Source organism: Lynx canadensis, chromosome A2, assembly GCF_007474595.2.
Source record: "Lynx canadensis isolate LIC74 chromosome A2, mLynCan4.pri.v2, whole genome shotgun sequence".
NCBI classification, from domain to species: domain Eukaryota; kingdom Metazoa; phylum Chordata; class Mammalia; order Carnivora; family Felidae; genus Lynx; species Lynx canadensis.
The window spans coordinates 139,950,764-139,966,845 of NC_044304.2; the positions used below are offsets into that span (position 1 = coordinate 139,950,764).

At 42.8% G+C, this 16,082-nt stretch overlaps 1 protein-coding gene across 18 annotated transcripts in view; it reads right to left on the minus strand.

Annotated features, from left to right (window-relative positions):
- Positions 1 to 14,554, minus strand: part of CADPS2 (calcium dependent secretion activator 2) — a 540,447-nt gene extending 525,893 nt beyond the window's left edge. For all 18 annotated transcript variants that reach the window (XM_030308335.1, XM_030308333.1, XM_030308325.1 and 15 more), the window contains exon 1: positions 14,211 to 14,554. In XM_030308335.1, coding sequence (XP_030164195.1) covers positions 14,211 to 14,549 — 339 coding nt within the window. In that variant the 5' untranslated portion in view covers positions 14,550 to 14,554. The remainder of the gene's footprint in view (positions 1 to 14,210) is intronic.
- Between the last annotated feature and the right edge of the window lie 1,528 nt (positions 14,555 to 16,082).

The window sequence follows — 16,082 nt, forward strand, 5'->3', positions numbered from 1 at the left end:
GCAGGGGAGAGGGGAGGAAGGAGAGAATCTTAAGCAGGCTCCATGCTCTGTGCACAGAGCACAATGGCAGTAGGGGGATGGGGGGGGGGGGGGGGCTCAATTCCCAGACCCTGGGATGACAACCTGAGCCAAAATTAAGAGTCAGCCACCCAACCAGCTGAGCCACCCAGGTGCCCCAATACCTTCTTTATAAAGAGCTTTACTCTAGGCTCAAATAACCATAGACAGGATTTACCTACACCAATGTCCAACAAGACATTCAAATGCCATGTAGGATGAAAGACAATTTATCCTGCATTTTAGTTTTTTCTAGAATCCCTGGGCCCTACCCACTAAATACTAGTAGCAACATTTTTTTCTGTTTACCACTTTTTATATATTTTTTAACTTACATCCCAGTTAACATATAGCACAACAACAATTTCAAGAGTAGATTCCAGTGATTAAGCCCCTATGTATAACACCCAGTGCTCATCCCAAGTGTCTTTAATGCCCCTTACCCATTTAACCCATCCCCCCCTCCCATAACCCCTCCAGCAACCCTCTGTTCCCTATATTTAAGAGTCTGTCATGTCCCCCTCCCTGTTTTTAGGTTTTTGCTTCCCTTCCAAGTACCAATGGTTCGTAATTAGCAACTTGAGACAAAATAGGTAAAGAAAGACAAGAACTCCAAGAAAAGTTCCAACTTTTAGAAGATCTGCAACCAATGCATACTATGTGGTTTGTAGTGACAGAACTCCACTAAGTAGCTTCCAATTTTTAGAATCAGCTACTCAAAATACAAAAGTCTTTAGGATTTTTAATTTTCATGTTTATTTGAGCAAGTGAGAGAAGGAATAAGTGGGGGAAAGGCGGAGAGAGAGGGAGACGGAATCTGAAGCAGGCTCCAGGCTCTGAGCTGTCAGCACAGAGACGGACACAGGGTTCAAAACCCACCAACTGTGAAATCATGACCTGAGCCAAAGTCAGACATTTACCTGAGCCACCTAGGAGCCCCAGAAGTCTTAAGGATTCTAAAAGATAAAGTTAACCTTGGGAAGATATTTTCTTCATTGAAGAATCTAGATGCAGGTGCTGTTGGCAATGGATTTCAATTCCAGTGTCTGAAATTCCTGCAGTCTTTTCCTTGTAGTCACAAGGAGTGTTTCCTGCCTCATATAGGAAGGCAAAAAACAAAACAGGTGATTGTTTAGACTTCAAACTAATTGTAGTTACAATATGGATACAGCAGACCCACTTTAACAAGTAAAAATCAAGTCACTTGAAAATTAACCATGAGAGGTTCACTTCTCTCTCCTGTAGAAATCTGAGAGGTGGGGTAGCTCTCCGTCTGCAAGCCACGCCGCTCAGCGACTCAATAAGTAGTAACCGGCTCCTCATCCAAAGGCTGCTTTAACTGCCAGACTGAGACAGATATTCAGCCAGTGGGTGGGAAAGGGCAGAGGGACAGGGACACGCTCCTCTGGTTTCCGGTGTAGGAGCCAAAGGCAGGCTGCCCCAAGATGGACCACACTTTGGAGTATTTAACTTTTGAAAGAACGAGCACAAGCAGAGGAGGGACAGAGATGGGGGCAGAGGATCTGAAGCTGGCTCTGTGCTGACACTAGAGAGCCTGAGGCAGGGCTCCAACCCCTGAACTCTGAGATCATGACCTGAGCTGAAGTCGGATGCTTAACTGACAGAGCCACCCAGGCGCCCCTAACATATTTCTTTAAATAAAAGTTACTGGGACAGCCTGTACAAGGACACCTAGACCCTCCTCTGTCCCCCTTAAAAGCAGGGCATCATGCCCCACACAAAAGGTACCCTCCCTGTACCAGGAGGTTAAAAGACATTCTCATGATGAGAGACAGGAAATTTAGAGCCTGAAGCCTGTACAAACAACCCTTTTTACTAATTTAGTACCTTGGCCCAAATTCTGTTTAGAATTCCTTACTGAAGCTCCCCAAATTCAGTTGTCAATTCCTCAGATTTACTGTCTTTACCTAAAAAGTGAAAAAGCTGCCTTAGTCATGTCTTTAGGTCCTATTATTGGGCCTCTGTGTGCATGCAATAAACTTTTTCTCTGGTCTGTCTCATGTAAATTTAATTCTTACTCCAGCTAGAAAACCTTAAAAGACGAATTTTTCCTTCCCTTCACAAGGAACGGCCCATACATTCGCACACATCACTTCCATTCATAGCCCGCTAGCCTGAAATTAGTCTTTTGGCTAAGCTAACTGCCAAGAGAAGGTAGAACAAATATCAGATTCCAATTGTTCCCAGCCATCAACGACAATTTGAGCCAACAATTTGTATGCCACATACTTGTTCCTCCTATTCTGGCAAGACTTCCTTCCTGCCCTCCTCAGCAAAATCTCAGAAGTCTGTAGCTGGTCTTCCAGAATTGTGTAAAAACAAAGACATTACCTGTGCGATTCCTTGTAAAGACTGATAAGGCCATGGGACCTGGCCCTATTCTCATGTGGGAGAAATAAAGTTGGCACCCTCCAAGCTAGGTTCTTGACATACATTCTCTGGACAGTCATGCTCTGTTCCACGGATAACAAAAGGAAGGGGAGGGCAAGATAAGAAATGTAGCCTTCAGCCAGACAGCCACGTGCCCAGCTAAAAATTCTATTTCTTGTAAGAAGGTGAGAATATAGAGGAGGCAACTAGCAGAAACCAATAATGGTAAAAGACCATATTCCAGAAGAAAGAGAACCAGATGCTTGTAGGAAATGAGCTGACTCTCCCCATCGTGTATTCTACAGGAAGCAATGGCTAAAGTCACTAAGAATCCATGAGAAAAGTGGTATACATATTTCAATTTATGAACTATTTCCAAAAGAACTAAAAACATGAAAAGTTATAAAGGTTCCCTCTGGAAAGCTGATTGGCAATGGGGAAGAGTGAACAGACTGTTTAATTCTAAGTTCTGCAAGGTTTATGCTGTGTAAATATATTGTAATAGCTTAGATTCAGATTACAATCTCAAACTAGCACTCCTAGTGCTACTTCTCTTGCTGGATTCACTTTCCTTCTACATCATTCAAGCCCATGCTTTCAAATGAAATCCACAGGACAATTCTCAAATTTACTTCTTATACCCAAATCTCTCCCAAGCTCCAAACAATTGTCCTTTTGATCTCTACTTATTTCAAGGACCACAAATTCAACATCTCACCTATTAGGTTTATAAGTTCATCATGGCATGATCTGTATTGGATTAAATTGTATATCTCCACATAGCTTCTCAAATATTTTTAAGAATAAGAAAGGCAACAAAGCCTAGGATTCTAGGATGTAGCAATCAAATTATAGACATTCTTACAGGATCGCACACTTGAACCACAATTATGAAACATTAAAGCTATTTGGACACTGTCCTCCCCCCCCCGTAATTTAAGATATACTGTTCTATCATGTAAAACAGAGTGGCCTTCTAGTTGAAGCAGGGAATAGAGAACAAGAATGTGCTTTCTGGAGCGCCTGAGTGGCTCAGTCAGTTAAGCACCCAACTCTTGATTTCAGTGCAGGTCATAATCTCACAATTTGGGATCAAACCCTATATATCAAGCTCTGCGACCAAAGCACAGAGTCTGCTTGGGATTCTCTGCCCCGCCCCCTGTCTGCCCTCCCCAACTCTCTCTCAAAAAAAAAAAAAAAAAAAAAAAAAAAAAAGTGCTTTCTATCTCCCTACTTCCCGCTACTCAAGAATACATGAAGCCCTTCTGGTAAAGAAAACCAGAGCTTCACAAATGTAGGCAATAGATGTCTTGTTATAGTTCAGAATGATTCCTGAGGATACTTAGCATTTTGTAAGCCTTTCTGGCTAAAGAAGTATTTTGAGTTTTAGAGATTTTTCTATAGAACCAAATTAAGACTCTCATCTCTTTAAATAAAATATGGAATAGATTTCCCTAAATTTGTGAAATAAAAATACAGGTTTCGTAGCAGAATTTAATTTTCCCATCTTCCAGTATTCATACAGATAACATAACAGTATTTTTAAAAGAAATACTGCAGATGAAATATAAAACTAAAACCCATCAAGATGAATGTCCATTAACTTCATAATCCATGAAAACTAGAGACCCAGCTTCTTAAAGCACACGTGCTTTGCTTTGTGAATCAAAACAAGAAGCACAACTATGAAGACCTAGCAAGATTTATATCCTGTCCCTCTACCTGTCCCTGGCTCCAGGATGGAAGAGTTGAAATGCCATATACTCAAGACAAAACAAAAATAAAGGAAACAAAAAACAAAATGGAAAATAAGATTAATGGTACATTGGCAATGATGGTTTCAAACTCAAAAGCAAAGACCAGGCAAAAATTGTTGTATTAAATAATCTTCAATACAAAATAACCTCAAAATGTACATATGCACACATGCAGATGTGTTTATAGATGTGAAAAGCAGGTGTATGCATTATGATTAACATCCAAAACTCCAACAGAAAGTAGTCTTAACCTTTAAAGTTGGACAAAGAATCCTTGTCCAACACCCACACTAAATGAATCAAAGGGAGTTCCTTCCACTGACTACAGTATATACTTCTCTTTATACTAGTAGGAATCTGGCATCAATATCTAGGAGTTAAATGCTTCTAGAAATACAAAGTCAGTTAAAGATACATACAATTGTAGGATAATATAAAGATAATACTATAAAGACAACAAAGAAGATAGGAATGATTACTATAATGCTAATTATTAGATATATAAAAAAAATCCTAAAGTCAAAATTTGCCACATGATTTTTGACCTAAAACTTAATATTCATTGCATACTACAGTGAACCATAGTGTCAACATAAGATTAGAAATTACCACAGAGAAAACAAAAACTTCACCACTAGAAATTTTTAAGTATTCTGGTTAACTATGTTAATACCGATTGAAGAGAAAAATAACATTTAGCAAAAATTTCATAGTACTACAGACAGATGCCAAAATGTACCTAAAGGTAAATTCATAGCTTCATATACTTTCATTTTATTACAAAGCAGAAAAAAAATCCTGTTAAGCTGCCAGATCAAAGAACCACCTTGTATCTCCCCTTACCCAGCTCCACCCCCACCCCCCGGAAAAAAAAAAAAAAAAAAAAAAAACACCTTAGGAAAATAGAAACTATAAAACAAAGTTTATAAAGTTAACGTGTACATTTGTAAGAACAAGAGTATCTGGGCTATCTAATGAATTTTTAAAAAGGAGAATCCCTGGAGACCAAAAGCTGAAGATAGAGAAAATGAAAGATATATCCAAATATGTTAATATACCTGAAAACCTAGAAATGGCCAATTTTCGGTGACAATTGACAGCCAGCACAGAAAAAGACCTTTCTGAATAAAGACCAAAAGAAATATAAAAAATTAAAAGCCTAGGGAACTCAAGTTTTTTAAAAACCGCCACAATCAGGGAGCAATTACCCTAGGAATGTAAATACAGTTTAACAATAGGAAACGTAGTAAATCCATCACATCAGTAAAATTAAGTCAGGCAATTACCTCAATTGATGGGACAAGAAATTTGATAAAAGTCCATTCCTGATATTTTTCAACTCACTTAATGTAAGAAAAATAGAGTAGCAAAGAATACCCTAAAATGCTAACAATATGTTCCTTGGTACAATTCCAAAAGCATTCCTAGTAAAGCCTGCCTCAAGAGAAGGATATGGCAGGGCACCTGGGTGGCTCAGTTGGTTAAGCATCCAAATTCAGCTCAGGTTATGGTCTCACTGTCTGTGGGTTCAAGCCCTGAGTCAGGCTCTGTGCTGACAGCTCAGAGCCTGGAACCTGCTTCTGATTCTGTGTCTCCCTCTCTCTCTCGGCCCTTCCCCTGCTCACTCTTGTCTGTCACGCTCTCAAAAATAAGCATTTAAAATTTTTTTAAAAAAATTAAAAAAAAAAAAAATACACTGTTTTGAACGTTCTTAACCAGAGATGTCAAACAGAACAGGTACAGCTACCGGAGAAGACAAATCATTACTATCAGAGGATACAACTGCCTACCATAGACAACCCAGAAGGCTCAGATAGGACTTACTAAGACAATAGTGCACAGCGATATGATCAGTTAAAACAAAGCTAGAGTTTAACATTTACCAATTACTGGTAATAGAAAAACACAAGCCACAGCGAAAAAATTGTAAAAGGTTTAAAAATAACTTGGTTATAAACCCAAGGGGTCAATACAATGAAAGGGACGAAACATCACGACGACAGAAGAAGCCTAACTGAAGAGGATGTACATCAACAAGACTGACTTTAGTAAAAATTAGTTTCTCAAACAGGCTTAACAAGAAATGACAGCATCTAATCAGGAGCATAAGGGAGCATATGTGTTAGCAGGCACTAAGCTAAACACTTTCTATGCATCTCATTTAATTGTAACAAAAATTCTATGCAGCCATTAGCCCCTTTTTACAAATGAAAAAGCCAGGACCTAGAGAGCAGAAATTCCTTACTCATACAATGCACGGATACTACAAAAGAATGAAGCCAGGCTCCCTGAAGACAAAGCAATTTCTTAACTGCTGCATTTTTTTTTTTTTTTTTTTAAAGAAAGGGCAAGTGAGGGGCACCTGGGTGGCTCATTTGGTTGAGTGGTTGAGCTGACCTCAGCTCAGGTCATGATCTCAGGGTCCTTGAGTTTGAGCCCTGCATGGGGCTCTGTGCCTAAAGCTCAGAGCCTGGAGCCTGCTTAGGATTCTGTGTCTCCCTCTCTCCCTGCCCTTACCCTGCTTGCACTCTTGTGGCTCTCTCTCAAAAATAAACATTAAAAAAAAAAAATTAAGGGTGAGGGGGTGGGGATAGAGGGAGGAATAGAATGGTAAAAAATTTGACAAATGGGAACTCCAGTCAAGTATTAAAATATGTAATTATCCTAAGTCAAAATTATATGATATGAGCAATAGGAAAAGAGCTATATCAATTAGAATAGGTAACCTAGAAAAAGATGTAAGAGACACATACACATAATCTATAAGTTACTGAACACTACTGAGGGAATTTATGCTTGTTTTATTCTTGACTGTGTTTCCAGAACATCTGATCTTGTTAAGTAGAGGCTCAATAGATACTTGGTCAATGAATTAATGAGGGAAACCATATGAACTTGGCCTTCCAGCTTAGGAATGGAAGGAAGCAGAGCATAATCAAGAATCAGTCTGCAAGAACTGCTTAACTTTTGGGGGGGGGGGGGGGGAGATGTCAACTCCTTGCTTCAAACATTAATTCTAGATGGGAAATTGTCCACGAGAAGAAATGTTAAGATCAAAGTATATCTAAAAAAAAAAAAAGGAAGACTATAGAAAACCCTTCACAAAGGAATGTTATTTTCAACATACTGATAAAGAGTTCACATTACCAAAATCGCAACCAAAAAAAATGAAAAAAAGGACATTAGACCATACACATATATTCATCTTCACTATCAGGAAGGAGCGAGTTAACTATCCTGCTAGCCTGGCAAAGACTGCCTTTAAACTGTTCATATCTTTTGCCCCAGTAATATTTTCGTTGTAAAAATTCATCACAAACCTGAAGGTTAGAAAATGAAAATATTCAAACCACAAGGTTTACAAAGTGATGTGAAGAAGTTTCAAAAAGTAGACCAATGATGCTCTACAAACAGAAGACTCTCAAATGCAAACCACAACCTATTAATGTATTTTTTTTAATTTCCTGAAGTACAGTCAATACACAACGTTAGTCTCAGGTGTACAACAGTTATGTGACACTAATGCAATTTGAACAGGTTTCCATACTCTCCACCTAACGCTAAAATTTTGTGGACTGCAAACAAAAATATAACACTTAAAACCGTTTAAACAAGAACTTAGCTAAGTACTTCACTTAATGCCTTCTGAAGTTACTTTCTGAAAGACCTATATGCACGACTACTGCATATACCAAGGAAATATTCCACTGACTAAAGATCTTGAGGGGCGCCTGGGTGGCGCAGTCGGTTAAGCGTCCGACTTCAGCCAGGTCACGATCTCGCGGTCCGGGAGTTCGAGCCCCGCATCAGGCTCTGGGCTGATGGCTCAGAGCCTGGAGCCTGTTTCCGATTCTGTGTCTCCCTCTCTCTCTGCCCCTCCCCTGTTCATGCTTTGTCTCTCTCTGTCCCCCCAAAAAAATAAACGTTGAAAAAAAAAATTTTTTTTAAAAAAAGATCTTGAAAGACCTTGGTGCAATTTACTCTTCAGTTAGGAATTACTCAGTGTCAACCTCTGAGATTTCACTATACTCTCCCAGTTCATTTTGGAATAGGAAGCAACACTCAGGCTTACCCTCAGCATCCTGTATTTTCTATCGCTAACGTTGTGATCTGTGGTTTTATAATTACACACTTGCGAATGCAACTTAATTGCTTCTAGCATATTACCTAATTAAAGACCTTTCGGAAGTCTAATATGTATTGGTCTCCCACTGTATTGATTCAATAAAGTCTAGAATATTTAGATGTTTGTTCCTCCCTTAGAGCATCCCTGTTGCTTTTACCTTAATATGGAATATTGGTTTAATTACTCAGTAATCTTACTCGTTAATGCAAATACTTTCACCTTGCCCATGTGAAAATAAACCAGTTTCCGGCAGCTTTCCAGAAAACACACACACACAGTTCCCAACCTTGGCCCTACACTGGAATCACCTAGGAAGCTTTAAGACTACAACCCCCAGAGATTGATTTCATTAATGTGGGGTGCAACTTGGATGATGGGATTCTTAAGGGCTCTCCAGGGAATTCTGTGCAGCTAAGGATAGAAATCAGATTTTTGTTTTTAAAAAAATGAAAGCCCATCAAAATCCTCAGCTGATTTTGAAACACAGGGACCAAAAACAGTGGTTCTAACAGGAAGTGTTACCAACTCAGGACAATTTCATAATTTGATTCCTAAATATTAATTTTGGGCAGGTGTCCTTTGTTCCAGTATACGGCCACCTTTACATTTACAGCTATTAGGTCTTTAACCCAAAAATTAAAACGGCAACCCATGACTATGTGACCCACCACTTCCTTCCCAAAGATCTAAGTCAATCTGAAATGCATAGAAAATAGCACAATCATGCAAAAGAGGCCTCCTCACTACCAAACTGGTGGGATGTTCTATTTGGAATTCTCATATTTCATAACCTGGCAATTGGCTTTAATTTTATCTTAAAGTTCTTTAATGACCTTACATACAGTGTTATTTATCTTTTGAGGGTATAAATAAAGGGAACAGTTTCCATTAAGAAAAAACCAAAGAGGGAAACATAATTAGCTATTTTATTTCACTTTATAAGCAGTCATTGTATATCAGAATTACAGCTGATTTCATTTTTGAAAGAAGCAAACGTCAATATCACTTAATCCGTCTGAGTTCTTCTCATCAACACAACTCATTCCACTAAATTAAGTGCCACCATCTCAAGACACCCTGTGGAGGGTTAGATGAATCAAAGCAACACGCATCTTCCTGAGATACTGTATTAAGTCCGGTCTGAGGTTACTTTAATGTGGTTTCAACTCACTCCCTAGAGGACAATGTATTCGCTCTTCTTAAAAACCAACATAACCTATCCCTTCTGCATTTGCTCCACAATGTACCAAAGTCAGAAAGAGCACAAAGGCTGAATTAAGCCTAACTCCCAAAGAGGGTGGCTTTTTAAGATTTTCACATCATTTGCTGGAAACCTGCAAACAAGAAAACAAGGTAGAATACTGGGCTTCTACACTGCTGGTCTCTTGGGCTTGGTAGTGGCAGTGGCCAAGTTTCACTTTGCAGTCATCAGTTCTACCAGCTTTACATTTTTATGGCTTTCAGGGGGGTAAAAATCCTGGAGGTCTCAAAAACACATTTAGGAACACTAGTTTCCCCGAGATCAGAAGACTCTTACTTTCCTTTCTCCCCGCTGCCCCCCCCCACCCCTGCCACCGCTTTCCTCCAAATTGCACCTAATTCTTTGCAACATGTACTAAATCTGACACTTGTTTGTATCCAAACAAGTTTTGGGGGGTTTGAGCACATACACCAATGAGCACGGGAGGGGCAGAGAATCTTAAGCAGGCCTCAAGATTATGACCTGAACTGAAATCAAGAGTCTGATGTTTAGCTAACTGAGCCACCAAGGCGCGCCCCCCCCAAGACACGTTTTTGCTGGACGCCCTACGCTAAGGCACCAAAGAGGGGGTAACACAGCACTAAAGGCATAAGATTTCCTAGCCTTAGGTAAGGGATTCTCAACCCTTGTAAAGCTGTGGGGGCTTTGTTTTGGAAAACTGGTTTTTCCAGGATGCCAGGGTGGCTCATTCCATTAAGTGTCTGACCCAGGCTCAGGTCAAGATCTCCAGGTTTGAGTCCTAGGTTGGGCTCTGTGTAGACAGCTCAGAGCCTGGAGCCTGCTTGGGATTCTGTGTCTCCCCTCTCTGCCCCTCCCCCACTCGGTCTCAGAAATAAACGTTTAAAGAAAATTTTAAAAATCTGGCTCTTTTCCCTGAACTTAGGGATCACCTGAGCAGTCAGAATGTTAACAAAAGAGACCATCATGTCCAAAGATCTAAAAGTAGCCACTTTTTGTAATGAAACATTCAGATGGCAGAGTTCTAGGCAAGCACCTATGCATTCCCCCCACCCCCACCCACAATTTCACATTTGTGTACGTTTCTCAAACTTAGACAAAAATTATGTGAAGTGGTGGGAATGCTTATTCTAGGTGAAGGTTAAGTCACAATTTAGAGTGATTACTGGTCATACATGTAGAAATGGCAAGAACATCGATCTAGGATTCACAGAAAGTTATCGAATACCATTTTACTCTAATTCCTGATTTCTAGTTTAAAAGAGCGGGTTCCTTCAACATCAGACTTTACTAACCTTAACGAAAACAAAAACAGTGCAACCACCCATTAGAAGCCTACAGACCTGCAGTCTAAACCTTTAACTACAGGAATGAACATACTGACCCCCCTGCTGTGGTAGTCGTTATGATGGGTCAGAGTCCCCCTACCTTCTAGTCACCATGAACACCTATTACTTTTCCAAAGGTTCAACAAATTGCCTTTATGATTTGCCTTATGATGAAGCGGATTTGCTTATTTGGTAAACTGCTTTGCCATTAATACTGATCCCACCCTTAACCAATGATAGAGAGTCACACAAAGTTCATTATTGCTGTAGCATTCTGATGGTACCAAAGTCATCAAGGTAAAGAGGCATCAGGCTTAGACGCTATTCGGAACTAAAGTCTTTTGCCATTAGCAGTTACTTCATATTGGTATCACGTGTGAACCCCTGGATACGTTAAGTGATGTGACCACCTGGTGCAAAGCTGTTAGGGTGGACCCAGATACTCACTTCCAGAATTTTCTGTAGAGCCATCAGTAGTCCCAGGGCCCCAATGGCATACACTGGCCACTGTTCCTCGAAGTTTTCCAGCCAAGAGCAAAGAAAGCAATGTTTGAGTCAACCGAGTTTAATGCTACTAAGCTTTCGTACTCCTAACCCCTAACTAGCTTTGTGGGCCTTTCTACCTAAGTAAGGAGAAAACAAAACACTGCAGCTGACGTCTAGTTCACAAAAACTCACCAGTCCTTTAAGGGAGGGCTAGGACAGCCAGAGGGAAGGCTCTTGTGTCACTTATAAAATGAGGACCCCTGGGGCTCCTGGGTGGTTCAGTCAGATAAGTGTCGGACTTCGGCCCAGGTCATATCACGGTTCATGGGTCCGAGCCCAGTGTCAGGCTCTGTGCTAACAGCTCAGAGCCTGGAGCCTGCTTTGGATTGGGTCTCCATCCCTGCCCCTCCCCTGCTTGTGCTAGGTCCCTCACTCTCAAAAAGTGAATAAACATTAACTTTTTTCTTTTTTTTAAGTGAGGACCCTTTCAGATCTCAGTCTGAGAGTTTCTAAATTCTCAAAGTTGTGAGGAGTAAGCAGCAACATGCAGGTCAATAACAATTTAAGCTATCAGATCCTTTTATTAGATGTTGGATTACTTGAAGATACAGGAAAAAACATACAATGGATTAATGATTTTGCAATTATGCTGTGATTTTTTACATAACCCACGTGTATAATTTGAGACTTAAAGTTTCTGGCATTAATTGACTTATGTATCAAATTCACAGGAATAGAAGTTCCCACTTCACTCCATCCTAGAAGAAAACCTACTGCCAAGAATTGTTCCACTTCCCTCTAGGAAGCAGCATGTTAAAAAAAAGTGTGGGGACTTTGGAATAAGGCAAAGATTTAGGTTATGTGGCCTCCCCCTTAATAAAAATTCACTGAAGTTAATCTGACAGCACTCAATGCTCCCAAGATTTAGAGAGCTGAAGTTTCCAAGTATTTTTGCAGAGATCAGATGCAGGGTTTTGTTGTTTGGGTTTTGGTAACCTCTGGGTAAGGTCATAGTTTTCTTAGGGTTGTGAACGTATTTGACAGTTCAAATAACTTCTGTAGGAACATTCTATTTAAATGGGAGGAGTCAGATCTGTAACCATGAACAAGCAAAGGGGAGTTTCAGTACCAAAATGCGACAAGCACAGTGTAAGTCAGCTACCAGTAACTTTTTACAAAAGCAGAATAGTCTGGACAGGACTAGCTTTAGTTTCACCATACGCTTTACAGTTTAATACACTAAAAATAAGCTTCAATGCAATATGAATGACTGAAGTGATAACAGGCTGACATTCAGAAGCTTTACACGGCTAGACAGGTCAAGAATTACTTACACTTAGCATAAGGAGGACTACTGAAGTTGAAATCTGCTTGACCTATGGAGTGGACAAGCAACAGGTGATTGCAGCACAACGATGAGGAAGCAGGGTACTTACCTACGGGAAGAATAGAAGGTGCACAAGAACATCACGGGGCACGCACAACTGACCGGAGGAATGGGGACTTCAATCATGCCCCCTGAGGAAAGGATACTCAGACTGCTCACCTCCGAAATGAGGGGTCTGCCTGGAGGACACCAAGGTCTTTTCCAGCTCTAGCATTCTGTGACTGAATTACCTACAGGGTTAGGTTCTTGAAGGTTCGGTGTAATTAGGCACCAGCTGTAAAGAATCACCCCTCAAGTATTCCCAGAGAGTGAAGGGTTTCAAAACAGCTACTTAGTTTAGGTGTGTTTTTAAAGGCTGGATAGAGGAGGATGGTGGGAGGACTGCATGTACTCAAAGCTGCAGTGGTGTTTCAGAAGACCATTCAAATGCTCCCTGGATTTCTGAGAAATGCTTTATGTGCTTGATATTTCAGAAAATAAACACGTGTGCATCTAGATACGCCTCGGGCAAATTATAAGCTCTCTGGGTCTCCACATTTTGTCGGAGATAGTTAGATTTCTACTGGACCTTTTAGGTTCAGCATTCTATCAGAAAGATTTCTTAGGTTCCCATTTACCCAATTAGAGCAATTGGAGTCATGACTTTCCACTGTTACAAAAACATCGGACCCCTGCAATGTTTTAAAACTAAAGTTGGCAGACGTTACACCTGAAACAATCTCCTTACCTCTTTGGGATGCAAAAACAAAGCAAAAAACAAAAACAAAAACAAAAAACAAAAACACGCATTCCTTACCAAGTGGTTATGCACCAATCCTTTGTTTTTCATTAATAGTGCCTGCCCAGACCAGGAATTATCAACCTACAGCAATTCTAAGAACTGCGTACCTTCTCCAAGGTTTGGATTTGAAGTGTTCATTACATAGCAGTAAAGCAAGCTCGTTAACTTTTTTATTCCCTGCGGAAAATTTCTACCCCTTAGCCCTAGTGAAGGCTGCTCTAGCTAACAGGGGTGGCCAAATTCCACCTGTTTCACCTAATTACACAATCATTAAGACCCACAGAAAAGCCCAGCTCCAGCTGAACTCAGGTGGGGAGGAATGCACCACTGCTCTTAGAAACTTAAGTTGATGGAAGTTGCGTTGTAACCTGGCCGGAGCGGAGTCCCAGCGGGTGCAACCACCGCACGGCGGGCGCTGCGGGTCTCCCGATGCCAAGCTGACAGCTTCTGCCAACAGGAAGGGGGCTGGGGGAGGACGCATCCGCTGCAACCCGATACCCAGCCGGCTAAAGCACGAAGGGATTCCCCCTGAAAGATTCCCTTGAACCGTAAAGACCGACAAAAACAGTGCACGCATTAAACAAGGGCAGAGGGCAAGCGCCCCAGCGCTCTCCCGGGAGAAAACTCCGGGGAGGAAGAAGTGGCGGCCGGAGGCGCGGAGTCCTGCGTGCAACTCACCTTCTGCTGCCTCCGGGCCATGTCGGTGGGCTGCTTGGCGTTGAAGGGGTACGCGATGCACCTCACGACGAAGACGTAGAGCTGCAGGCGGATCCTCCGCTCCTGCTCCTCATCCAGCTGCCTCTCGGGCTCATCTCGCCCCTCGCTGAGCACAGAGGGGCTCGGGCTCACGGGTCTGGCCGCGCTGCCGCCGCCCGCGCGCCCCGGCGCGTCCCGCCGCCCTTCGCGAGCCGGGGCCGGTGGCGCTCGCTGCGGGCCGCTGGCCGCCACCAGCACATCGCGGCTCTCCTCTTCCAGCCCTTCGTCCGACTCCTCTTCGCTGGAAGACGGGTCCAGCATGGTGCTCGGGGCGCCCCGCCGCTCGGCCCGCGGCCCCCAGGCGCCTCACCCGCGGCAGCTGCGTCCGCCGGTCTGAGGGAGCCGCGCGGCTGGCAGCAGCGGCCGCAGAACGAAAGGAAAACTGGCCAGAGCTTTCCGGACACGTCGAGTTAAAGACCGGAATGTTTCCTACCACCAGGGCGAAAGGGGCGGGCAAGAGCCAGGAGGAGGCGAGGGGGAGCCGCCGGGATTAAATAGGCGGAGTTAGCGTCGGAGGTGAACGTGAGCGCCTCGTGAATTCCTCTGCCCGCCCGGGACCCGCCAACCCCGTGATCCCGCCACGCCGGCGGGCAGAGGCGGGGCGGCCCGAGCGCCCGGACGCAGGTGGGGAACCTGTGGCTCCTACAACAAGCAACACGTGGAATAAAATGTTGAGCGGGCGCGGGGTCGTGGAGTACGCGTGCGCGCGCCGCGGCTGCTGCCGGGGCCCAGGATCCCGGGTGCCGAGGCTGGTAGTTTGCAAAAGCGAGGAGGGGCTCGACGTGTCTGTTCCGTATGCACACCCGGGGTTGCTTGGACTACCTTGACCCCCTACCTTCCATGCTTTTTCTCCCGACAGATTCTTAAAGGGCAGGTGGATGGGGGCGGTGGAGTTGCTGCTACTCTCCGAAGGTGAGGAAAGCGGCCAGAACATCCCTGAGACCCGAATCCGATGCCCAGATTGAACCCAAGTGCGGAAAAGTGGGAGCCACTCACCTCAAAATAATGTTGGGGAGAGACTTTGAAAAGTCTCTCGCTCTGCTCTGCTGCTGTTTGACGCTCATGCTGAAGTCCAAATTATGAAGTCAGAGGAACGTTTTTGAAAAAAAAAAAAAAAAAAAAAAAAATAGAAACACGCGAGGCTTTCTTTTTAAACTGTTTTTATTCCCACATGAGCAAGATAGATTTTGTATTTTTGGAATGGCACTTTGGTTCAGCTCACACATAGCTGGATTATTTTCTGGGTTGGAATGAGATTGACTCAAATAGTTTGTGTAGTGCACACATATCTTCAGCTAACGTTTGAGCACACGCCCGTTGTCCGGCACTGTCAGCATTTGGCGGAGCCTGCGGAGCTCAGGGACACACAACACTTGGTCATTGTTGGTTCTGGCCTCAAGTGGGCGTCTCGAGGCTGCACCTGAAGCCTGTCTTATCTGCACAGATTTCTCAGTCCCAATGCTGGAACCACCTGGAAGTTTCTTCCTGTGATTTCTGTTTCCGATGTTCTTAATCCGGTCAAGAGGGGGAAACAGGAAAAACAGTGCATTCAACCCAAGATGCAATGTACTGTGGCCAAACTAGCGGAGAGATTATGAAGCGCCGGGGAGATACGGGGGAGGTACACTGTCGACTCTGAGCTTGTCTACTCTGTGGCCAAAAAGCAGTTCTAGCTTTTTTAAAGCCACTTCCACAGTTAGGTACACAATAGAGAGGCTTTCCTTCTGCATTTACTGACGTTCTCCCTAGATGGGGTAAAAAGATAAGGAGGCATTTACTCCTAAGGAGCCTTGC